General features: G+C 53.2%; 1 protein-coding gene across 1 annotated transcript in view; it reads left to right on the top strand.

Moving 5' to 3' along the window:
- Window positions 1-25,943, top strand: part of SLC24A4 (solute carrier family 24 member 4) — a 116,750-nt gene that overhangs the window by 83,374 nt on the left and 7,433 nt on the right. Inside the window, exons 5-12 of the mRNA XM_008148435.3 lie at window positions 226-329; window positions 983-1,057; window positions 4,125-4,150; window positions 5,980-6,033; window positions 7,557-7,699; window positions 11,274-11,443; window positions 12,435-12,633; window positions 24,263-24,429. Coding sequence (XP_008146657.2) covers window positions 226-329; window positions 983-1,057; window positions 4,125-4,150; window positions 5,980-6,033; window positions 7,557-7,699; window positions 11,274-11,443; window positions 12,435-12,633; window positions 24,263-24,429 — 938 coding nt within the window. The remainder of the gene's footprint in view (window positions 1-225; window positions 330-982; window positions 1,058-4,124; window positions 4,151-5,979; window positions 6,034-7,556; window positions 7,700-11,273; window positions 11,444-12,434; window positions 12,634-24,262; window positions 24,430-25,943) is intronic.

The raw sequence follows: 25,943 nt of genomic DNA, 5'->3' as shown, positions 1-25,943 counted from the left end.
ATTTTATGGCATGTGAATTATGTCTTAATAAAGCTGCTCAAGAAAATGGAAGAATTAGAGTAGCTGGTCTTTTAGGGCATTGCGGGTGTTCTGTTTGATAGTGAGAACTCCCCTGGTTTGTGGGGGGCGGGTAGTCAGGGGGACACAGACCTTGCAGCCAGCCTGGGTGTGCGGACGGGGCAGGCCTGGGCCTTGCAGGAGAGGATTCGTGCCTTTCCCTTGCAGGCGTGTTCATCACCCACGGAGACGTCGGGGTCGGGACCATCGTGGGCTCTGCCGTGTTCAACATCCTGTGTATCATCGGCGTGTGTGGACTATTCGCGGGGCAGGTCCGTGGTTTCTCTCCCCTCGGGAAGTGACGTAAGGGACAGCAGTGGGGAGACCCAAGGCCCAGCCGTGGCCATGGCCCTGACCCGCAAGGCTTGGAGCGAGCCTGTCTCCTCCTGCCCTGAGCTGGATTCTGGAAGTGTTTGGGGCCCTGGGCCTCCCAGCAGGGAACACGTAACTGGCCTGTCGTTAATACCCACCAGCATCTTCCTGGTGCTCAGGGCCACAGGAGGCGGGTGGGGGTGCTGCTGTTAGACTTGACCTCAGAGCATTGAGCTCATGGGCAGGCCCTGCTTGGCCGAGGGAGGCAGAGGAGGGTAGCCAGTTACCACCAGGAGGTTCCAGCGTCGGGATGCGCCAGCGCCTCTGGCCTCGGCCTCTACATAGGGCTTCGTTACTTTGGAGGAGCAGGGGGCGGCTTTCCCGTCACTTCCGAGTGTCATTCCCTGGCTCCAGTCTGTCCCCAGAGTCTAATGGAGAGCACAGCGTGGCCCCGAGCAGCCAGACACGATTGTTTCTGGTGGCACAGTTAGGAGGCGCTCCGTGGGCGTGTCCCTGTAGGGCCCTGGGGCGGGGGAAGGCCCCCCCAGCAGCTGTACCCGCTCCCTCTCCCCATCTCTCCAGCCAATAGCAGCTGACAGCCCTTTGCGCGCAGGTGGTCCAGCTGACGTGGTGGGCCGTGTGCCGAGACTCCGTGTACTACACCCTCTCCGTCATCGTGCTCATCGCCGTGAGTGCCCCTCCCCCTGAAGTCGCAGGACCTCCCGCCCCCCATCTTTGTCCCTGGCCCTGTGACCAGAGAACCCCCAGCACCCAGTCCCGGCGGTCGCTTTGACCAGTCGCCATGCCTGTGCCGACTTGTCCCCAGAATCTCTGACCCCTTGCATCCGGAGCAAATCCAGGGACCACCTTGAGGCAATAAGGCCTCCGCAGAGCCAAGCACATTGCATGGTCCACGCGGTTCCCCTCACGCATCTCCTCCGAGGCCTGGGGACCCTCACGCAGAGCCTGTTTCCTAAGGAGCCGAGTTCCTGGGGTCACTCACTGCCGAGCAGAGCAGAGAGGCAGCTGGGAGCTGTCAGAGTTGGCAGCGGGGTGGGGGGAGGGGAGGGAGCAGAGGAGATGAAACAGGAATCCCTGGGGCTTGCTGGTGTGTGTGAGGTAAACAGGGCCTGAGGTCACATCATGGCATATGACTGTGATCTACATGACACACAGTCAGGCTACTGCCAAAGAGTATCTCACCCACAGGGAAGCAATTTCAATCCAAAAGGAGTTTTAAAGGACAGGTTGTGTTTCTGTGGATTGAATTCTGGAGCGGAGTCTTCTGGCTCAGGCTCCCCCAAACCCACGTGAGAATCCACTCTCAGAACCATGTTGCCCTGCGCAGCCCAGGGCTTTCAGAGTGAGGAAGGAAGGAGCCAGGATGGAAGCCACAGTGTGTGTGACCTAATCCCGGGAGTGACCGCCCGTCACTGTTTCTGAGGAGCAAGTCCTAGGTCCAGGCCATGGACACAAGGGGAGCGTGAAGTCAGGAGGTGGGATCATTGGGGCCATCCGAGAGGCTGCCTCTCACACCCCGGAAAATGAGTTCCAGATAAAATAATTTACCTGTACGTAATGAACAAAAACCAGCCTTGGCCGGTGTGGGTCAGCTGCTTGAGCGTCGTCCCGTGTACCAAAAAGTTGCTGGTTCGGTCAAAGCACATGCCGGGTTGAGGGTGCAGTCCCCAGTCGGGGTGCATATGGGAGGCAGGCCACTGATCAATATTTCCCTCTCCCATTGATGTTTCTCTCCCTCTCCTTTCCTCTCTCTCTCTCTCAAATCAACACAAATACATATTTTAAAAAAACCATAACACCTAAACAATACAAAAAGGACAAGTAAAAGTAATTTATAACAAAAGAATACATCTTTCAGTGCATAAAGATTTTGGCAGGAACCTGCTAGAACACCCGATGATGTAATCTGCTGCCTCCGCCTCCCCCCGCCCCCCCCCCCCCCCATGGACAGCAGCCTGACAACCATCAGCTCAGACCTAGGCCCATGTGCTGGGCTGGCCCTTAAACCCCTGAGTGGTGCTGACATCGCTGACATGATTTCCCAAAATTAGGAGCGACTCCCGATAAAATCCTAAAAGAGCCAAGTACAATTTCTCCCCATGGCATGACAGTTACCTCACTAGAAAATTAAGTATTTACCTAAACCATGTAAAAAAACAGCTAAGTTCTAGGCTCCCGATATTTATTTGTTTTTGTCATTTACCTGAATATTTAGCAGGACGCTTAACACTTGTGCCAAATGTGAGAAAACTCGAATAGAACCGTCTCACACATTCCAGGCTGGCCAGCAGCCCGGAGTTCACTGCCTCTGAAAGCCAGGGGCCCTCCATGGGGTTGTAAAACCCAAAAATAGCTCCATAAGTGTCCCGAAATGTCCCCAGGTTGAGTGCCACTGTCTTAGACGCCAGAGCAGGGGTCCTCAAACCTTTTAAACAGGGGGCCAGTTCACTGTCCCTCAGACCGTTGGAGGGCCGGACTATAGTTTAAAAAAAAAAACTATGAACAAATTCCTATGCACACTGCACATATCTTATTTTGAAGTAAAAAAAAACAAAACGGCAAAAACACCCGCATGTGGCCCGCAGGCCATAGTTTGAGGACGCCTGCCCTAGAGTTTGGGGAGCCTCCCAGCAATGCCCGGTCAGGACGACCCTCTCAGAAGCGACACCCCAAAGCAGTTCCTGTGTGTGCAGCCCACATGACAGCAGGGAGCGGGGTGCAGTGGGCCCGGGTTCAGACAGAAGCCCCTGGCCTCTGCTGGTGTCCCCTGTGGGAACCTCTGTGTCTCCAGGATCCAATTTGTGGGTGTAGCCCCTCCATAGGGGGGCAGGGGGAGCAGCAGATTACATCATCGGGTGTTCAAGCAGGTTCCTGCCAAAACCTTTATGCGCTAAAAGATGTATTCTTTTGTTATAAATTACTTTTACTTGTCCTTTTTGTATTGTTTAGGCGTTACGGTAGCCTCTCCACCTACCTGTCCTCCTTGGGCTCGGCTGGGGTGCTCACAGGCCACTGATCGATATTTCTCTCCCACATTGATGTTTCTCTCTCTCTCCCTCTCCCTTCCAGTGGTGGATAACTAATATCCTCCTCTGGACCACATGTCAAAGATGCAGGGTGGGGTTGTCGGGCAAATGTCAGTGCCCGATTAGGGAAGCATGGAGTCCCCCACCATTGCTCCCTGCCTCCCTTCAAAGGGTACTAGTGGGTCTTATGCCCCCAGAAGTTCCAAAGGGTTTACTCTTTGTTTTTATGAAAATAACACCCCTTCTTTCCTATACACGCAGGCGCCATAGGTAGGTAAGTAAATAAGCAGGCAGATAAGTAGGCAGGTAGGATGGATGGATGGATGGATGGATGGATGGATGGATGGATGGATGGATGTCTTCAGTTTTTAAGATTCGTGATTGCAGCAACTCTGTTCCGTTAGTGAGGGCCGGCCCCTGCCAGGTTGGCCCCAGCCACTAGTCGGACCACAATGAAGCGCAGGCCATTCTCGGAGAGGCCCCCGCTCTGCGGGGCTGCAGGTTGCCGCACCTGCTGACCCGGGTTTCACCGAAGGCCAGGTCCCCTTCTGCAGTTGGGGAGCCCGGAATGGAGAGAGGGGCCCAGCTTTCTGTGGGAACACAGAGGTGTGGCCGCTCTGGGTGCGGACAGGCCTGTGTTGGTTTTTCGTTTTCCTGTTGTTTTTTGAGTAAATATGTCCCCCTCCTTTTGTTTCTCTTGCCTTCCAGTTCATATATGATGAAGAAATTGTGTGGTAAGTTTTTAAAGTTTGTTTCTCCTTCTGTTTTGTTAGTGTCCTTATTGGGGTCATTGGATCTCCTTCAAAATTATCTTTACAAACACAGGCTTATCAACTTGTGAAAATAAAAAGGGCATGATTCTAAGCAATCACGCCTTTATTTGTCCTTTCAAAGTGACAAACATGGTTTCTCTTACTATTTCCATCCTACCAGATACCAAGATAGACACTGAGTGGCCAGATTATGATGATCTCTGAACGCATAATAATCTGGCCACTCAGTGTACTTCTCTTGAGTACCTCATTTATTTGATATCAAAGATACTATAAATCGTGCACCTGATCAGTTTTCCCCTTTGCACTGGCTGATAGAAAGCTCAGGGCAAATAGGTGGTTGATCTCCAGCAAAAGTCTAGAATACTTTTGGTACCCATTGGAGATACAGATACACTGAGTGGCCAGATTATTATGCATTGAGAGATCATAATAATCTGGCCACTCAGTGTAGCATAAAGCTAAAATGATTCAAACGGTGCGGTATTTTGCACAGGGAGAAGCATAGGCCAGTGTGGAGTATGAAACCGAGAGCCCAGTAGTAGGCCCACTTCTGGGCGGGGGGGTATGGCAGGTGTCGTGCGTGACAAGGCAGTGAGTTGGGGAGAGGGTCTCAGCTGCTGCTGGGACCACCAGGAATCCATACAGAGCAAGATACCGTCAGCTCTGTCCCTCACACCTTGTACATTCCAGGTGAGCGAAAGTCCTCACTGTAAGAAGCAACATTAAAATAACACAGAATAAAACATAGGGACTCACCTTCATGACCTTGAGGGCTGGAATGATTCCTTCACTAAGATACGTACAGTGCAGACTTTAAAGAAAAGGTTGATGTGTGCACTCTCTGGAGCGTGACTGCATCTTCCCTTCGTATAAACCATAACAGTGTCCTCTGCATGACGGTCAGAATCTGCACACTGTGTGTGACTGTTTGGGGGGTATGTTCAGGAGGCCTGATGTGAGGGGCTGCGTGCTGTGGACCCAGGGCAGCCTGGTGCTGGCCCCGCCTGGCCCCTAAACTGCCCGGTGACCCAGGAACCTCTCCACTCCCCGGTCTCCTTTTCCTCACCTGTGGATGGAGTTGGGGGTGGGGGTCAGATCACCTCCAAGTCCCTTTGTGGCTCTGCTGGTCCTTGGGCTCTTGTCAGCCAAGGAAGAGCTCCCGAAGCGATGATCGCCCATGCCGGGCACATGTGTCGGATGGACGAACCCACTAAAGCTGTGTGGCTCCTCAGAGGCCTGTGGTCAGAGCTACAGAAACCCCACGGTGCCCGGAGTGGGGCACTGCTCATGCGAGACAGCGGTAATCGCGTTGTCTCGGGAAGACGCTGCCCTACTGTGCACCCAGGAGGTCCCGTGCCCCCTCTTAAGGCAGCTCTCAGGGCCCCTTTCCGCCTGCACCCACAGCTTCTCTGCTCCGTGGCCAGAATCTCAGGTGATCATGGGGCCTCTTCGTGTCAAGTCTAGGGGACTCCTGGCCCCTCCCCTTCGAGTCCTGGGATGTGGTGGCCCTGGCCCTCCTTGTTCTGGTAGCGGGGGGACTCCAGCGGAGCCCTGCAGACCCCCTGGAGCTGAGAGGACCCCACTCTCAGCCTTCTCTCTGTGCCACCCAGCCAGCTTTAGTGTGCGGGACAGCCGGGCTGGGGCACACACCTGCATGCCTGGGTCCCGGGTCCCGGGCCAGGCGCTGGGCACGGGGAAGGACACCTGCTTCGCCCTCTGCACGGTCACGCCCCGCCGTCAGCGCGGGCCTTCGCCGCTCTAACCACAGCCTCCTTTCTCTCCTTGAGGTGGGAAGGCCTGGTGCTCATCGTCTTGTACGTGTTTTACATTCTGATCATGAAGTAAGTGCCCTTTCTCTTCTCCTTCCGGGCTGTCTGACGCCTGGAGTCACAGCTAGCCTCTGGCCGGCCCCAGTTCTCTGGGGGACACCCCACTGGGGAGGCTGGAATGGGAGGGAGATGTTCAGACACTGTTTTGGGGTGCTGTCCACACCAGGCCAGGGGAGTCAGGGCTGGTGGGTAGAAGACAAAGCCACTCGCAAACAGTAGCAAACCAGGACCCCTCTCCCACCCCACTCCATGCCAAGGTGACCACTTTTTTTTTTCTCTATATATAAATCTGGTAAATTAATCCCACTCTTTTCAAAAGAGCCGGGCAGCCTCGCTTCTGCTCTAAGCTGCGTAAAATGGCGCTTCTCGGGGCCGCTGCCTCGTGCCACTGCATGGGGCGCCACTCACAGTGTGGAGGGTGCAGACACAGGGTCCGGGATTGTGGCCCCTTGTGGCCCCATGGAAGCTGCCCAGGTCAGACGCACCTCAAAAGTCCCAGGAATATTATTCGGCTGTTGCAACAGAAGGGAATTCTGCCAGATGCTGCACCGTGGGGGGCGGGGGGAGGGGGGCCTTGCAAACATGCGAGTGAAAGGAGCCGTCACAAAGGGACAGATCTCGTCTGATGCCGTGTGATGAGGTACCGAGGAGAGTCACACTCATAGAGTCAGAAAGCGAGGGAGAGAGGGCTAGCGCGGAGGAGGGGCGGTCAGTCACGAGTGGGTCGGTGGGCGAGGAGTTCTGTTTGGGATGCTGAAGAAGTTATAGAAATAGGGGTGATGGTTTCCCATTGTAAATGTAATTAATGCCACTGAATTGTGTGCCTCGGAATGGAAACTCATTAAAGCAGCGCGTTTTATGTTGTATATGTTTTTCCCCATTTGAAAAAAAAAAAAGGAAAAGAACAAACTACCCATGAGGTGAGCCACATTCAGGTTTTATCTTGTTTATATCTCTGCAGTTGGTTAAAAAACAACACTGAGTTTTATGAGGCTATGAATCAAAATGTTTTACAAACATGGGTGATGGACGGTCAGACTGCAGGAGAATTGTCCCTCAACGATGCCCTGAGTGCCATTCAGCCAGGGGGGCAGCCTGGGTGTGGGCCGGGGTGCTGCTGTCAGTGACACAGGGGAGACCCAAAGACTCACCCGCGAGGGGCGGGGGGCGGACAGGCCCAGTCACGCCTCCTTTGAGCCAGTCCCTGAGGCTGAGCCAAGCTCCTTTGCTCTGGACAGGCCTGTGCCCCGCAGGGAGGAGGCATCCGGCACTTTCTTGGGCTGAAGGTTTTTCATGCCCCCGGGAAGCCCACAAACACATCAGGGGGAGCAGGGCGTCAGACTGCACATTGTGCTCCAGTTCCTGTTAGGGATGCTGTCAACTCGGTGGAAACGCTTTGGCTCCCCAGGTCCCTCGTGGGGGCAGTCCAGGCACACCTGACTGTGTGCGCAGGGGTGTGAGGCGCGGGGGTGCCCAGCCCTCCCCCCTGCCACGTCTCTCCCGCAGCCCTGACCTCCTCCTGCCTTAACTTCCAGGTACAATGTGAAGATACAGGCCTTTTTCACAGTCAAACAAAAGACCATTGCAAACGGCAACACGGTCAGCAGCGAGCTGGAGGATGGTAATGATTACTGTGGTAGTAGCTCTGATGACCCTTCCCTGCCATTGCTGGGGTCAGGTAAGGCTGAGCAGACAGGAGTGGCCATGTCGTGACACCACTGTCCCTTCTCCTCCTACACACATACCCGCCCTCTAAATTCCCACTCTCTCACCTGTGGTCACAGGACCCTAAGTGAGGGGGGGGTCAGTGACGGAGACGTTGCTGATTGGCATTTGCTTAACGGAAGAACATGTGCACAGTCACGTCCCTGGCATTTCCCGGGGCCACTCTAGGAAGACCCAGGGCCTGCCTGGCCTGTCCGAGATGCAGGGACTCACACCTCTATCCTATGTCAAAGGCCCGTGACGGGAAGCCGAGGACTTGGGGTAGACAGAGCAGGCCTGGGTCCCCCTAAGTTTCTCAAGTCCCGGGTCTGGAGGACTGTTCTGGAGAAAGCTCTTGCTTGTTGCCCAGAGGAACAGCAAGGCCAGGGCAGGCGGGCAGCAGGAATTCCCAGACCGTCCCAGAGAGCCTGCCCGGGCCCTTCCCAGGGGCTGCCGCCCGGCATCCGCAGCTTCTCTTTGGCCCCCTGGTCTGGGCGTTCTGGCCTCTGGAGCTGGCCCTTGTCCTCTCTTGTCGGTTCTCCTAATTGCCTACTGACCACTTGCTGCTTTCAAAACCTTGTCTTCATCCAGCCAGTTACCAGGTGGGGCAGCTGCCAGAAGGGGAGGGAATTCACTCCCGTCCTCACCCAAGGCCAGGGTTCAGCCTGAGCGGGTTGTTATGGCAAAACAGGACTTAGGCCGTACCCTCGAGTTCCACCCGTGGCGCTGGTGAAGCTGAGAGGCGGGACCGGCCCCCTGAGGGGTCTCTTCCCTTCTGCCCGTGGCCCCGGGCAGGTCAGTCCGCTTTGAGGCGACTCTCATTCAGTGGTGGGACCAGGGGGTCTGGAGGAGCCCGTTTGCCTGTGTCTGGGATGTGGGGCCAAAGTCCATACCCCTTGGCCCCTCCGAAGTCTCCCCCTGGGGGCGGGTCAGGCTCATACCGCCTCCCATGGGCACCTCGGGCAAGGGCGCTCTGTCCATCGCCTGTCCTGAGGTCCCACTCTCTCCAGCAGAAGGAGGAAGCCTCCTGGGCTGGGGGTGCAGGTGTGGCCAAGGCCACAGCCTGGCTGCCAGAGGCCCTCCTGTGAGCCACAGAGAAAGGCGGCCTGCAGAGCCGGGCTGTGCCCAGTCCCGGTTCTCCGTGCCCTGCCCCAGGGGAGAGCCATTTGCAGGGCAACCTCTCAGCAGGGGAGGGAACCACGAGGCTGCTGTTTGGGATTTTAGCTCCATAGACAGTGGCTGCCAGGTCCCCACACAGTCCCTCAGGACAGGCTGATTCCTGTCCGGGACACAGTGTTCCCGGGGCCTCCGACCCTTCATGGCAGAGAGAGAGATTCCAAGTGGTGAGTCAGCGTGGGCCGGCGGGAAACGCCCGCTTCCTCAGTGCCCGCCCGAGAGCTACCTACTGCCCATGTGGCTGACGGAGGAGGCCCATCCCCAGGGCCCTGGGTTCTCTAAAACTTCTTCAAATGTTTCACGTCACGTTTCATAGCTGCTCAAGAAAGCAGAGCCCAGGACGGCAAGCCAAGGTCCCCAGGACCGCGGTGGGGAGGCCCCGTGCCCTGCCCCTGCCGGGAGCACAGCCTGTCTCGCTGGCCTCAGGGGGTCCTGCACACAGCCGGCCAGCCGGTGCCACCTTGACCGCCGGCTGGGCTCCCTGTGGACCTCGCCGGGCTGCGCCGGCCCTGGGCTCAGCTTGGGCTTGGAGCAGGGAAGGAGGGAGCGCTACCCGGCCTTGGCTGAACTGCCAGAACCACTCTGCAATCGAGTTACCTTCTGGGCAGCCACCCTTGGCTCGGAAGCACCACCCTGTGTGCCACTTGGTGGGCAGCACCAGGTCAAGGTACCCAGGGCGTCAGGTGTCACCCTCGCTGGGAGCCCAGCTGTCCCCCAAGGCACTGCCCGGGACAGGGCTGGCTCTGTGGTCCTGCCAGTTTCCGCCTCCCTCTGCGATAGAGGCAGGGTCCGGAGCAGGGGGGATTTGGGCTTTCCTGCAGCACAGAGGGGCGGTGGGCACGTGGGCTCCTACTCCTGAGAGTGGGACGGAGTCATGGGATTCAGCCAGGAGAGGGGCCGTCCCGAAGGCCAGAGGCCCCTGAGCATTGAGATCCCCGTGGCAGCAGCCCCTCTACTAACCCCCCCTTCAATAACCCTGCCACCTTGGCCGCCGTCGAGAACGCTGCCCCAGACTCTCGGCATCCTCCGCACGCTCGTCGCCTCTGGCAATCCCTGTCGGCCTTTGTCTCCTTCCCGCTTCTCTTCTAAATTGTAAGTAATCCGCTTTGGCCCAAGCGATAACACGTGCATTAAGAACACACTCGCCAGCCCAGCGCACGCCTCGCCGGGGGCCCGTGTCCGTCTCCGACAAAGGCCTGGCCCTCCGGCTCTGTTTCTAACCCCCACGCCTCCTGTCTGCTGAGCCTTGCTGCTGTCGGGTGAGGGTGCGTGTCTCGTGTGCATTGGTTCCTGTTTGTGCCATTAACTCTCTCCTGTGGGGTCACCCTGACCGCTCCTGCTTACCCCGTCGCCTGGGGAGGACACTCCTGGTTACCCTCTCAGCGGGGAGCTGGGGACCCGTGCGGAGGGGCGGGCACGTCTGCTGTGACAGCCCCTGGGAGGGGAGCCGCCTGTTCTGTGTGCTGTGCTGAGTGGTCCTGTCACCAGGGCCCTGGGGGCTCTGGAGTTAGATGTCAGATCCCCCAGGACTCCAGCCCTGAGTGTGTTCAGGGAGGCGGCGGGGAGAGGGCTGAGGCCTGGGGAGATTGGTTCTTCGGCCTCATGGGGAGAAGCATAGGGTCAGAGACACCGGCCTCCGGGCTGGAGGGTGGCAGGTTCACTAGCGACGCCGGGCTCGGCCAGCGGCCCTCCATGTGCCCTCAGCAGGCAGGCCCCCCCTCCCGGGTCTCAGTCACCTCGTCCAGGGCCCGTGCTTGGCCCTGGCTGCCTGCCTCAAGGGGAATGAAGTTGGAAGCATCCTCCTGTGCCGGGCGGAGGTGGTCCCTCAAAGACAGAGCAGGTGGCCTCGTGAGAAGCTTAGAGCCAGTGCTCTCTGGTGCTTTCCAGACTTTTCCATCCCAGGGGTTCCTTGGAGCCTCTGTAATCAGGAGAAAGCAAGGTCCCTCACAGTCACGGGTGGGCTGCCCCGGAGGCTCAGGGGAGGAACGGGAAGACCCTTAGCCAAGTTGGGTCCCAGAAGAGAGGGGGCACATGATCCGATGGGGAGTGAGTGATTTTAGGGCAGGCAGAAGAGAGGGGGCGTCGATCGGCAGGGGGGCTGGAGGTGGAGGGCCTGCCCGGGAGAGGGGCTGTAATGGGGGGACCGCGGGGCTGTGTCTCATTCTTCAAGTTGGCAGGTGGTTCAGCGCCACTGGCCCCTTGACTAGAGGGAGGAGCTGAAGCGAGGCTCCCAGGCGGCGGCCAGCGGCCGGGACCTCAGCCCGAGAAAGAAGTCTGCGCCAGAGGGGCAGGCAGTCGGCTGCCCCGGCACTTAGGGGGTGTCCCCAGGCGGGGGGACCTCGGCATTGATCATGGCCTTGTGCTCCATACAGTGAAGGAGGAGCCACGGTACAGCAAAAACCCAGTGGTGATGGTGGACGAGGTCATGAGCTCCAGCCCTCCCAAGTTCAGCTTCCCCGAGGCGGGCTTGCGCGTCATGATCACCAATAAGTTTGGGCCCAGGACCCGGCTGCGGATGGCCAGCAGGATCATCATCAACGAGGTGAGCTCGCGTAAGAGGACCGAGAGAGAGAGAGAGCGGGCGGCCGTGGAGGAGACACGTGTGATGGCACTTCCTAGTGTCAGGCCCCAGCGCGTCCTCTGCCAGGCTGGCGTGTAGCACCGTACCTGTGGCGCCTGTGTGAGGGCGGGAGCCCGGACATCACCCCGATCGGGAGTGAGTGAGAGGCAGGCAGCAATCAGACACCACGGCCAGAGGCTTCCCTAAGTGTTTGTCAAGCACTAGAGCCGTGGTGGGCAACCTTTTGAGCTTGGTGTGTCAAACTTCGCCAAAAAAACTGAGCATAACTCAGGTAGTGCGTCACTTTGAGGAAAAAAACATTATTTTGCGATATTGATAGTTTAAATAACATAAATGTGTCATTGTTATATATAATTGTATTTAATAAACCTCAGTGGCCGCGTGTCATCAGAAATGGCTACGCGTGTCAGTGCTGACACGCATGTCATAGGTTCGCCATCGCTGCACTAGAGTGAAACTAACAGGAGAAAGGCCAGTCTGAAGTATGGCTTGTTTCTTGAAGATGTTATTGAGGGGAGAGAGAGGGGGGGGAGGGGAGGGGAGGGGAGGAGTACATAGCTGTTCTATATGCACAGAACAGCTCTAGAGGGAGACTGGGGCCCTGGTGGGCAGCAGCTACCTCTGGGACTTCTTTTGTCCTGTGACTGTCATCCGGTGGCTGGCGAGCGACCATCGGGGGCGCCGGCACCATCACTGTCCTCAGTGTCGTGGGCTGGGTTGTCGTGGGCACCGAGGAGAGGAGGCCCGGCCTCTGGCCGTTCCCGAAAGGCTTGCTCGTATTGGTCCAAAAGGAAACGAGCGAACTTGGGTGGATTCGAGGTCCTTGGGTCATTCCCAGGCCAACCCATCCCAGGGGTGTGTTCTGGAAACCGCTGAGGGCTGTGTGCCTGCCGAGGAGCCGTCTAACACGGTCTCGTCTTGTTTGTCTTGCCCCCCCCCCCCGTCCACACAGAGGCAGAGACTGATCAACTCCGCGAACGGTGTGAGCAGGAAGCCACTTCAAAACGGGAGGCAGGAGAGCATCAAAAACGGGAATGTTCCCATGGAAAACCCAGAAGACCCCCCGCGGGAGCAGCAGCCCCCGCCGCCGCCGCCGCCCCCGGAGGCAGAGCCCATGGAGGCCGCCTTCCTGTCCCCGTTCTCCGTGCCCGGTGAGTTCCGAGCGAGCGAGGCCCTTGGCCGTGCTGTCCGGGGTTCTGCCAGGACACCCCTGCCCCCAGCTCTACCACGTGCTGCACGTTGAAAACAGAGGCTCTGTGTGGGACCCAGGGCTCCCTGGGGGGTTCCGGATTGGAGCCTCCGGGGCATGCTGGTCTCCCCTACCCAGGGATCTCCCCGAAATTCAGGGCCTGGTTCCCACACCGAAACCAGCAGCCTGGAGTGAGGTCTGGGACTCAGCATTCCAAGCCCTCTCTCTGTGTGTCCTGGGACTGGGCAGGCAAGGAAGGCTGCTCCTGGTCGGCACCTCCCAGCCTCCTCTCACCTGAAGGCCACACCCAGGGAGTGACATGTGTCTCCTCAACTCAGGTTGCCGGGGGCCCAGCACAGGGGTTTGGGCCCCCAAGACCTCCCTCTGCTGACCGGGGGCGGAGGGGATGGATGTGAGTCTCGGCCCTCACCTCACACCCCCGGCACGTCCGCGCACCTGCTGGGACCCTGTGGGAGCACAGGGCATGCGCAGCCAGCTGGTCTGTCGGGCTAACGGTCACCCTGTGGTCGGTGGGAGCTTGGTTTTGGGGTCTGGACACTGAGAGAAAGGGGGTGATCTCCTCTACACCCCAGGAACGTATATGAGATTACCTGTTGGACACACGAGCAGGATCCTGGGGCGGGGGCGGGGCTGCCTCACCTCATGTTTTTAACTTCCGCATTCATAAGAGGACCACCGCCCTGGGGACCCCCGCAGCCCCGATCCATCGCATGGTCAGCACTGTTCCTCTCGGGAGTCCACATGCAGCCTCGCACAGGGACTCTGGGCCGTGGTCACGGAAGGGCTTCCCGTTCCTCGGGGCCTGGAGCCCAGATGCCAGGGAGGGCCACGCGTGGCTGCAGCCACCGTCCAGGACTGAGCCGCGCTGGCCCCGGTGAGACCGAGGACCTCCCGTCCTTGAGTTCTGTCCTCCAGCCCCAGGAGGTGGGTGGCGGGTCCCCATTTTACAGACCTGGAGCCTGATGGGGCCTCAGCCACCCCTTCCATGGGCCACGTCATCTGAGTCCTGGTCCTGAGGCTGCCCGCTGTCCAGGGCTCTGCAGGGACCCGGCGAAGGGACCTGCCTGTGGCAGCTCTGATCCTGTAAAGTGAGGTGTTCACCTGTGAGGCACACTCGTCTCCGTTTTCTGGAAACCTCGGTGGTGGGTTGGATGGGTTGGACCCAGGGCCAGCCGTCCCCCCCCCCCTTGCCCCAGGACTTGGTGCTCCTCCCAGAAGCAGTGATGGGGAATCAGATCTGGCTCCCCGAGGGGACCCTGGGCGAGTCACCTCCTGGGGTGGGTGCTTAGAAGGCTGCTGTCTTACAAGGGCTGGGGCCAGGAGCTCCCAGGGCCTCGGCACCCTGAGGCCTTCTGCAGGGAGCGCTGCCCTTCCTGGCGGGCAGGGGCTTCCATTGCCGTGGTCCACCTTCCCCCTCAGGCCAGAGACTCCAGGACATTCCTGGGCCGGCTCATAACGGAGCTGCAGCTGCGAGCTCCTGCCCAGTGTGGGTCCCTGCGGAAAGCTCCCTTTGTGCCCCCGCGGATGTGTTTCCAGCGGTTGCCCTTGGAAACCAGGAGTCACTTCCTCCCCCTCTTCCCCTCCTGGCTGGGAGACGCAGGGGTGGGGATAGCACAGACAGAGACGTGGCTGCTGCTTTAGGTGAACTTCCATCAAACCCTCGCAGCTGCCTTGTGAGGGAGGCATGATCATTATCCCCATTTTACAGAGGGAAACTGAGGCTCGGAGGGGCTGTGGGACTTCCCGAGTCACACTGCCATTAGGTGGGCAGCCCCTCTCCCACCCTGAGCCTCCCGAGCTGTGAACACCGGCACGGATTGGCCCACGGCGGTCACAGAGGGGGCATTCGAATGGCCTTCGTGGTCACATAAGGGGCGGGCGAATGGCCTTAGATACATATGTGCCCCGGACCTACCATATAGTTCAGCCCACTTCAAGGGAGAACCTGGGGTGAATGTGTGTTTTTCAAAAGTTCAGGCCCTTGGAGGTTCTTGAACAGCAACAGGAGGTAAAACCCACTGAGGACTTCCTGTGGACCAGGCAGGGTGCCTCCCAGGTATCAACTCACCGTGTTCTCATGACGACCTAGAAGGCGGCTGCTGTCACCATGATGCCACTCCCCAGGGGAAGAAACTCTGGCACAGGGAGGTCTAGCGTGCCCAGGGTCACCCAGAAGGAAGGGGCAGAGCTGGGGTTTGCACGCTGACACTCTGACCCCAGGCGTGCCGAGGGGACAACACTGTCACCAACCAATGGATGCTTTCGGCTCCTTTCCTTCGGAGCCCACAACGAAGTGCTTGCCTCCGTGCTGGCTTGTACACTTTGTGTGTGAACCGTGTTGAACTGAGTTGAATTATGGGCCCTTGGGACCTCACGTGCTCTTGTCAGAGCTTGGATGGCAGCCCCAAATCTTGTCTTCCTTCGTTATAATAAAACTCAGCACGGGAAATTGGAAATTTCCGGCGTTTTAGGGCTTCTTCCTCTCACCCCACCCCCGTGTTCCTCAGTTCTCCAAAGCACCTGGCTGGGGAGAGCGGGGTCTGTTTCGTGTCTCTAAGCCCCGGGAGGGGGTACTGCACAAACGGAACTCTGGAAAACTCCATGCACCGGGTCTTTCCTCTCGGCCCCTCAGCACATCGGGGGAAACGGGAGAAACTGCAGGTGCTGTGGGCTCATTTCCACGTGAAACGCCACACGCAGTTCCTGCGTGTCCCAGGCCCCCAGAGACACACAGCACTTTGTGGTGGAAATGACCTTGTTCTTGCCTCGGTGTCGGGAGCCATTGGAGTAATTGCACGTTTGGTGGGTTGGCTCCTAAGTCAAGGTCAGGGTTTCAAAGACGCGACCTTGTGAATCGGTCACCGTGGCTCGCTGAAGTGCCAGTCCACAGCCCGATGACAACAACCGCTGGCTGAGCGTTTTTTATTGGTGAATAGCAGCTTCACTGAGATATAATCCACCTACCATAGAGTCATATCTTTAAGGTATACCATTGAGGGGTTTTCACAAGGTTCTGTGTTCACAAAGTTGTGCAACCATCACCACAATCAATTTCAGAATACTGCACCCCCAAAAGAAACCTTCTACCCATTAGCAATTATCCCCAATCCCATCTCCTGGCAACCACTAAGCTACTTTCTGTCTCTTTAGATTTATCAGTTCTGGACATTTCATATAAATGGAATTGTTCAACATATAGCCTTTCACGACTGGCTGCTACTTAGCATGATGTTTGCAAGGTTTATCCGTGTTGTAGCATGTGTCAGCGCTTCGTTCCTTTGTATGGCTGAGTAATATATCTGTCCATCAGTTCATGGAAATTTGTGTTCTTCCCACTTTCTGGCTATGAGTGGTTTGTAAAAACAGCTAATAGAGCATAGTGGAGAAAGAGGCTCAATATATATATTTTTAATCTAAATGAAAACAATTTTCCTCTTAAGTTCCTTGTGGTTAGCAACAGTCTCTGAAGACTAGGATTAAAAGGGATCTTGGACGTTTTTAGACCAGCCTTCTTATATTCCCAAGTGGGAAACTGAGGCCCAAAGAAGGGCGGGGGCTTGCCCAAGGGGCAGTCTCAACTAGACAGAACCAGGTACCTGGGCCACCTGCCCTGGGATCCACTCCGTGTGGCCCCGCAGCCAGGCCAGAGCAGTGCAGGCTGGGAGGTGGGAGGTGAAGGGCCCAGGACTCCCATGCAGTGGACGTGAGCTGGTTCTTGAAGCCTCCTCACCTGCCAACAACAGGAGCCCACACAGGCTGCCTCGAGCTAAAGAGGAACCTTTTCAAAAATACGGTTCTAGCCCTAACCGGTTTGGCTCAGTGGATAGAGGGTCGGCCTGTGGACTGAAGGGTCCCAGGTTCGATTCCGGTCAAGGGCATGTACCTTGGTTGCGGGCACATCCCCAGTAAGGGTTGTGCAAGAGGCAGCTGATCACTGTTTCTCTCTCATTGATGTTTCTAACTCTCTATTCCTCTCTCTTCCTCTCTGTAAAAAACGCAATAAAAATTTAAAAAACAAAAACAAAAATACGGTTATAGGGGCCCGAGAGCAGGGAAGCAGTTGGACTCGCTGGGGGCTGACTCGAAGCCTCAGTGGGTGTCGAGCCTCTTCCTGGCTCTTCATTTCTCCATCCGTGCCTGTCTCATCTGTTCCTTGGCTGCAGACTGGCTGCAAACTCATGGTTGGTCCAGATGGCAGACTGGGGCCTCCACTGGCCCCAGACCGATGCATGACAGCTCCCGCCTCCTAACAGCTCCCTGGTATTACATGCGAGGTCCAGAGTCCCGAGAGAGAAAATGCCATCAACCCAGACGTCAGGTGTCCACCCCGGGCACTCAGCTGTGCTGGCCAACATGGCTCTGGTGGCCCCTGGGAGTGTGGTTCTGAGGGATGAGGCGCTGAGCACACACACGCCTCTAGCGTTGTTAGAAGATGAAGGATGCAGCCCATCTCAGATGCAGGAAAATGGAAGTACAGGGGCATAGGTGCCTTACACAGTTGTGGGAAGGGCACTGTAAAGTCGGCACCGGAGTGGCACTGCCACCGTGCCAGAACTAGGGGGCAGGGAGCCAGAATGCACCAGAACTGTTGATTTCAAGAGCTCAGCACCAGAGCTGTGAGCCGGGACCAGGAGGCCACTGCCACAGCTGTGTCTTGACTCCCATAGCAACATGAGCTGGACACTGGGATGCTGGTCAGGCCTCCGGGATTGTGTAGTGCTTGGGCATGGATGCCCCGATTTAACCGGAATGCATCTGATGCGGCAGAAAGGTAGCCGGGCCCTACCTCAATTCTCCTCTTCAAATCAGGGAATCTATTATGAATCCTGAACTTCAGCTGCAAGGGATTCTGGGAGATGCCTCTGCAGGCACTAGTGAAGGAGGTTGGAATGAGGCTGCTGAAGGCCAGCTCAGCATGTCCACTTCCATGTTGTCGTGCAGCCTGGAAAAAAGCAATAACGTTCTGCTCTAAGTTAAGTCTTAACAGATGACTTACCTTAGAGCAGTGATGGGCAACCTTTTGAGCTTGGTGTGTCAAACTTCGCCAAAAAACTGAGCATAACTCGGGTAGTGTGTCACATTGAGGAAAAAACTAACTCCAAGACTCTAGTCACAAATGTTTCATCCTCAGGAGCAGCAAATGTTTCATCCTCGGCATGCGGCCACGTGTCATCAGAAATGGCTACGTGTGTCAGTGCTGACATGCGTGTCATAGGTTCGCCATCACTGCCTTAGAGCAAACCTGGCCAGGGACCCATGTGGCTTCAGTCCCATAGTGAGGCAGAGGAGGGTCAGCCCCAGTTTGTAGCTTGGCCCACACATCCTTCAATCAAGCGTTGCACTCAGCACCTTATGTGCAGTACATAGAGTCTGACAGAGCCCTGCTGAATGGCTGGCGTGGTCCCCACTTCAGGAATGAGGAAACGGGGGCTCAGCAAGCCACACACTGGTGAGCAGATGCCACGGGCAGGGCTGGTACCCAGGCTACCTGACACCAAAGTGCTGTCCTCTGCCTGGTCGCAACGCTGACGTTGGCAAGAGGGCCCTCTGCTGAGTTGGAACGTCCGCTCTGGGATTCAGGGGGCGGCAGGAAGGAAGGGGGCGGGAGGAGGCCAGCTGCTGGGTCTGTGTGGTTTGCAAACCCAGGGACCCGACAGCTCCACCCAAACAGCCATCGCCAGTTTGCTGAGTGTTTAAGGCAGAGAGCCTGCCAGTGGGGAGGAGGAGCAGCAAGTGCTGCCTCCTGGTGCAGCCACTTGGGCAACAGTCTGGCAGTTCCTCAAAGAGTTAAACATAGTCACTGCGTGACACAGCAGTGCCCCCCCTAGCTATCTCTCCAAGAGAAATGAAATGCACACCCCCCAAAACTTCTGAGTGAGCCCCTTCAGCCCCCATCCATTCCTTCAAGTGCAATGTCAGGGACATCTGAGAAATGCTCATATCATGGGCTCATGAGTGTTCACAGCAGCCAAAAAGCAGAAACAACCCAGATACCCAGCAAGTGATAAATGGGTAAACGCAACAGGGCATATCCATAAAGTGGATGATTATTCATCCATAAAAGGGAATGCAGGACTGATATATGCTGCAGCGTGGGTGCACTTTGCAGACATATGGTATTTGAAAGAAGCCAGACACAATGGAATGTCCAAAATAGTCAAGTCTATCGACACAGGTAGATTAGCGGTTGCCAGAGTCTGAGTGAGGAGAGGGGATGGGGGATGAAAGCTTAATGGGTATGGGGTTTTTTCTGGAGGGTGATGAGAGTCTTCAGAATTACATAGTGGTGATAATTACACAGCTTTCTAATTTGCTAAAAACCATGTACGTTTAAGCAGGTAAATTTGATGATATGTTAATCATATTGTTTTTCAGTGGAGTTCATCTAAACTGGTGATTCTCAAAAAGTGGTTCCAAGACAATAGCATTACCAGGACCTGGGATCCTATTAGCAATGCAAATTCTTGGCCCCCCTCTGCCCCCCATTTCACCTGCCAAATCATTAGCTCTGGGGCTCTAACAAGCTCTGCAGGGGGTTCCGATTTATATTCAGGTTTGAGAACCACTGGTCTGGAGCTATGCTCTCTAGATCAAGAAAACACTCCTACTTCCAGGGTCCGTGAGTATCTACTTGACAACGTCCAGTGACACCCACATCCCCACGCGCCTCAAGTTAACCACTCCCTTCATTGGACTGGCTAGTTAGTTGACTGTCCAAGTTAATTTGTTTGAAGTTTTTCACAAGCAACTGCATCTGTTCATAATTTATCCTTCACTATGATTAGTCATCTGTTTTGTTACAGTTCATTTTAAAGATTTTTTTACATAATTAAATTGTCATTTTCTACTTCAAAAGAGAAATCTGAAAGCTTAGGGAAAGAACAATAGCAGCCCTTTTTCCTCTTGCTGATGTTTGCATGTTTATCAGAGCCCATGATATGAGCATTTCTCAGATGTCCCTGACATTGCACTTGAAGGAATGGATGGGGGCTGAAGGGGCTCCTCGTGCTGTTGGGACGATGTCCCTGGGTATAGACATTGTTCCATTACCCCAGAAGGCCCAGACCCTGTTATCATTGAAACCATGAATTAGTTCAGACTCTCTTAATGTTAGAGAAACCCGATTCAGGCAAGTTTAAGCCAGAGAGCTCCCAACTTTGTTCCTTTTTCAAGATGGGTTTGGCTATTCTGGTTCCCTTGCATTTTCATAATAATATTAGAATCAGCTTAATTTCTGCAAAAAAGTCAGCTGGAATTTTAATAATTTTATATTGAATCCGTAGATCACTTTGGGGAATATTTCCATCTTAACATTAAGTCTTTCGATCCCTGTACAGTACGTCTTTCCATGTATTTAATCCGTCTCGAATTTTCTTCAATGACATTTGATAATTTTCAGCATGTAAATCATGTACTTCTTTTGTTGTATTGATTCATAAACATTTTTTCCTTTTTGATGGTATGGTAAATTATCTCCTTAATTTCATTTTTGGATTGTTCATTGCTACTATATATAAGTACACCTGAATTTTGTATATTGATCTTGTATCTTGCAACTTGGCTGATCTTCTTTGTAGTTCTAACTATTTTTTTGTGTATTGCTTGGAATTTTCTTTATATAAGATCATGCCATCTACAAATAGGGATACTTTTCCTTCTTTCTTTCTAATCTGAGTGACTTTTATGTGTGGTTTTTTTTTTCTTGCCTAGTTTCCCCAGCTAAACCTTCCACACAATGCTGACCTGGTCTAAAGAGTAAGAGCACACTTCCTCATCTTGTTGAAAGCTTTCAGTCTTTCACCATTAAGTGTGATGTTAACTGTGGCTTCATTGTAGATGCCCTTTACCGAGTTGAGGAAATTATCTTCTATTTCTAGATCATTGAGTGTTTTATGATGAAAAGGCGTTAGATTTTGTCAAATGCCTTTTTTGCCTTGGTGGACATGATTGCAGTTTTGCCCTTTATTCTGTTACCCTGGTATATTGGAGGGGTTAAATTTCATATGTTGAACAAGCTTGTATTCCTGTGATAAGTCCCACTCGGTCCAGGTGTATAATAATTTTTATATGTTATTTGATTCAGTTTCCCAGAATTTTGTTAAGGGTTTTTGCATCTGTCTTCATAAGGGATATTGGTATGCAGTTTTCTGTTCTCTTGGTGTCTGGCTTTGATATCAGGGTAACAGTGGCTTCATAGAGAGTGCTTGGAAATGTTCCCTCTCCTTCTATCTTTTGGAAGAATATTTGAAGGATTCATGCTGATTCTCCTTTAAACATTTGGTAGAAATCACCATGAAGCCATCTGGTCCTGGCTTTACTTTAAAGGAAGTTTTTTTTTATTATTATTACTATGTCAATCTCTTATTATAAATCTATTCAGCTTTTCTATCTTCTTTAGTCAGTTTGGGTAAGTTTCTGTCTTTGTAGAATTTTGTTTGTTGTACCTACATTATCTAATTTCTTGGGCACAATTGTTCATCATATTCCTTAATAATTCTTTTTATTTCTGTGAGGTTCATGGTGATGACCCTCTTTCATTCCTGATTTTAGTAATTTGAATCTTTTCTCTTTTTTTGCTTGGTCATTTTGACTAAAGGTTTGTCAATTGTGTTGATTTTTTTTAAACAACCAACCTTTAGTTTCATTGATTCTTTCATTTTTTAATTTTCTTTTTCATTTATTTCCACTTCAATCTTAATTATTTCCTTCTTTCTGTTTTCTTTGGATTCAATTTGCTCTACCATTTTTGTTTCTTAAGGAAGAAATTAGGTCACTGATTTAAGATCTTTAATATAGTCATTTGTAGCTATAAAGTTCTAAGCACTACTTTAACTGCATCCCAAAGGTTTTGGTATGTGGCATTGTTATTTTCATTCATCTCAAAGTATTTTCTAATTTCCCTTGTGATTTCTTCTTTGACTCATTGGTTACTAAGGAGTGTGCTATTTAATTTTCACATATTGGTGAATCTTCCAATTTCTCTTCTGTTATTGATTTCTAATTTCTTTCCATTGTGGAATGATTGTAGAACATACGAGGCATGATTTAAATCCTTTTAAACTTCTTGATGCTTGTTTTATGACGTAACATCATTTAATCTGGAGAGTGTTCCATGTGAATTTGAGATGAATGTGTATTCTTGAAGGTAGATATTAAGGTTTTCCATCAGATTTGGGAAGTTTTTTAATATGAGTTCTTCAAATATTCTTCCTTCCCCTTATTCTCTCTCCTCTCTGCCTGGCACCCTCATTGAGCCTATGTTGGCATGTTTGATGGTGTGCCATAGATCTTTGAGACATAGTTCATTTCTCTTTATTCTTTTTCTTTCTGTTCCTGAGACAAGATAATCTCATTGACCTACTTCAAGGCTAATGATATTTTTCTTCTTCCTACTCAAATCTACTGTTGGGCCTCTCTAGTGAATTTTTCATTTTAGTTATTGTACTTTTCAATTCCAGAATTTTTTTTGCTTTTTTCATACTTTTTTATTCTGATATTTTATGGTGATAAATTATTTTCATACTTTCATTTTTTAGGCATTTAAAAAACTTCTTTGTGCATATTTTAAAATATCTGATTTAAAGTCTTTGTCTAGTAAATCCAATGTCTTGAATTCCTCAGAGATAGTTCTTAATGACTGCTTTTTTCCCTGTGTATGGGTTGTATTTTCTTCTTTCTTTGCATGTCTCCTAAATTGTTGTTCTTATTGTTGTTGGAAACTGGACATTTAAAATAATGTAATTTGACAACTCTAGAAAACATACTCTTCTCCCTTCAAGTCTGCTTATTGTTACTATTTTTTGTTGTCTTTTGTTTAGTGACTTTTTTCAAATCATTCTGTAAAGCCTGTATTTTTTGTTGCATGTGGCCACTGAAATACCTGCTAGGTTAGCCCAGGGTCATGAAATGATTGCGCAGGGATTTCCTGAGGTGTCTGGATCCAGTGAGTCTCCCAGTCATCACTGACGGGTTCTGTGAATTTGGGGGCAGATCTTCAACACTCAGGCAGGCCGTTTACGACCCCACTGCAGCCTTTACTTCTTCCTTGCTCAGAACCTCGATGTTAGGTCGGGGTGAAAGCTCAGAGCATTCTCAAACCGTTCCTAAGCATTCGAGTGATCCTTGGCACAGCCCTATACATGCTTGTGGTTTTCAGGTTCCCAGAAATATGTAGGAGCTTTGCGAAGCCCTCTATAGATACCACATTCCCCAGCTTTTCCTCATATGTTTTTTGGTTCACTATTGTCTGTCCTCTTACCCACCACCTTCAGCAGCGTGATCACGCTCAACAATGGCCTCTGATTATTTTCAAGGAAGAGGCTATTCACATTGGCTGAGCTCTGGTTCAGGTAAAAGGACATCCTTGGAAGCGGGACCTTCCAAGATTGCACCAGACAGGTCAAATAATGCCCCTTCTCTGGGAATGGACTTAGAAGGAGCTCCATCCTTCTCCTGCACCCTCCAGTGGAGTCCTGGCTGCTGTCTTCAAGGCTTCTGCAGAGCTGGTGAGAGGGAATGGAAACAGGGCACATTAAAACGCCACAGAGCTTGCTGTTCTTACTGAGACCCAGTCAATGTTCTTAAGGAAACACTCCCTGGATTGCTACAAGCCTTTGGTTTCCAGAGTTCTGAAAAGGGTTGATTGTGACCATTTTGGCCAGTGTTCTCGCTGCCTCTATGGAGCAGAGAATTTTCGAGGTCCCCTCCACATTTCAGTGGCATCACCCACGAGCTGGTTGTGAGCCTGCCTATGCACACCATGCCCAGTGGCTTATGAAGCACACCACGCTTGTACTGGGTGGTTTTTGGAGGCCGCCTTTCCTTGGGTAAAGTGTTTGTGGATTCCTTTGGTAGGAGCCAGTGAGGTCATACCCGCATTTTAGTCTTGCACCTGCCGCGGGCTGAGTATGTGACCTTGGAGCAAAGGAGCTGAAATTTCCAGAGTACCTACTGTGTGCCAGGCTGGGCTCTCCCTTGGCTGAGTATTTTATGTACACGGGAGTGTGTTACGTACATCGTGTCATGTCCTTCTTGCCACAACCAAGAAAGAGAGAATGCTCCCATTGAACAGATGAAGAAACTACTAAAGACAAAGAACTTGAGACTGTGCCTGGTACACATGGCAACTATTTCATGCATTGATTATTGTGTTGTTATTGTTACTGCAGCTGTTATTATCAGAGGAGGAAGTAGAGTTGATGAGATTCCTCCAGGCCATTTGAATGCCAACCCAGGTCTGTCTGATTCCAAAGCCCATCCAAATTCCACATCCCCATTCCAGCTACCCTGGGCAAGTCTGTTCCCACTCTGGGTCTCACTTAACTTACTCTGAAGGATTTGGACCGACTGAAGTTATTCAACAAATACTTAATGGATTGTGGTGCTAAGAGCACTTTTGGGGTGACATTATGGAGGTATGTGATTCTGTGAGATCAGTTGCTCAGAGTCATATTGGCAGCATTCTCTTGTTTGACTTGAAAAAAAAATAGACAGACAGGTAGACTGACAGGTGTGTAACCCAGTGTGTGCTTCTCTCTCCTCCCTTCTTGCTCCGTCCCATCCCCCTGCAGAGGCAAGAGGGGACAAAGCCAAGTGGGTGTTCACCTGGCCGCTCATCTTCCTCCTGTGCGTCACCATCCCCAACTGCAGCAAGCCCCGCTGGGAGAAGTTCTTCATGGTCACCTTCCTCACTGCCACGCTGTGGATCGCCGTCTTCTCCTACCTAATGGTGTGGCTGGTGAGTGGCGGGAGCCAGGTGGACCGGACAGACAGCCCCTGCCCAGCACCTGCTGGAGGGGGGAGAGCGAACTCAGGCACTGCTGTGCCACCTTGAGCTAGTTGCCACCCTCCTTGACCTTGGCTTATTTTTCAGTGAGAAGGGGTATTGGCAGAGGTGCATGCTGCTGAGCTCTGCACCAGGGATGCCCAGACAGATACAGTGTGGCACTTGCATGCAGTGCAGGCACGGGGGGGGGGGGGGGGGGAGATGAGCCTTCGCACCCGGCAGGATGGGCAGATAATATGGTGGGGGTGACATGGACTATAAGTCAAGGACTGGGCCTGAACCCTTGAAGATGTCACTGTGAAGAGCTGTAGAGAGCTCATCACTAGGCCCCCGCCCTTTCCAGGGTCCCGGGGGAATGTGAGGGAGACTGGCGTTAGTGGGAGATGAATATAAGCAGCCCTTCTATGCTCCTTGCCAAGGGATATTCCTCTCCCCCTTCTGTGTTCAGGCACATGTATAAACTGTATATAAACTCTTTTAGTCCTCATAACAACCATTTTTATGATGCCCATTTTACAGATGAAGAAACTGAGGCAGAGAGATTGAGTAATTTGCCCAGTTAGTTATACAATTAGCATCTAATACACAGTTACATCATTAGTGAGTTCTAGGTTGGGATTAGAGCCCTGGTCTGTTGTTCTCCTGAGTCCATGATCTCAACCCACTGTCCTGAACTGCCTCTCAGTTTATTTCTGGAATTTTTAATGCCATTTGAGCTGGAGTTTTGCAGGGGGCGAGGCCCGGGCATAGCTCCTGGTCAGCTCCCTGGCCACTCATCACAGCTCTCAGTACAAACCTTCATTGGCTGGGGGATCCTTCCTTTCTTTTCCCTTCTCCATCTCTTCTTCCTCCTCCTCCTTCCTTTCCCCCTCCCCCCCCCCCTTCCCTGTGGGGAGGCCAGGAGCACACAGAGCAGATGTGGTACAGGATGGCTGCATTTCTGTTGTTGTGGAGCTTACTGTCCGCTTTCCCTCTCCTTCTCACACCGATGCGGCTGCAGAAAGGGCGAGCGAGTCTTCGTTTCACAGGCGGAAGGGCCACCGCTCCCTTAGCCGGAGGGGAGCAGCGTGGTGGGGAAAGGTGGGCTGAGGGGGTCACATGGCAGTGGATTTGAACCCTAGTTTTGCCACTTAGGTTCCATGAGACTTAGGGAGGTGGCCAACGTCTCTGAACCATGGCCCCCCTCTGCAAAACGGGGAAGATCCTCCCTGTCTGACAAGGTGACTGGGGGAAGGAGAAGTCTCTGCGCAGGCGCCATGCTCTGAGCTGGCAGCAGAGAAAACTCATAACTGAGGATATCAGCTGCCTGCACCATGAGACACAGCCAGCACTGCTGCTCCAAGCTTGGTCAGATGCAGGCGAAATAGATGCTGGGGTGTGTGTGTGTAGGTGTGCGTGTACCTTTGTGCATGTGTGCCAGTGTATATGTGCGTGTGTGTGCACCTGTGTGTATGTGTGCTAGTGTG

This window comes from Eptesicus fuscus, chromosome 5 (genome assembly GCF_027574615.1).
Source record: "Eptesicus fuscus isolate TK198812 chromosome 5, DD_ASM_mEF_20220401, whole genome shotgun sequence".
NCBI lineage: Eukaryota > Metazoa > Chordata > Mammalia > Chiroptera > Vespertilionidae > Eptesicus > Eptesicus fuscus.
The sequence above is the reverse complement of the archived record's forward strand: the minus strand, read 5'-3'. Positions and strand labels throughout refer to the sequence as shown.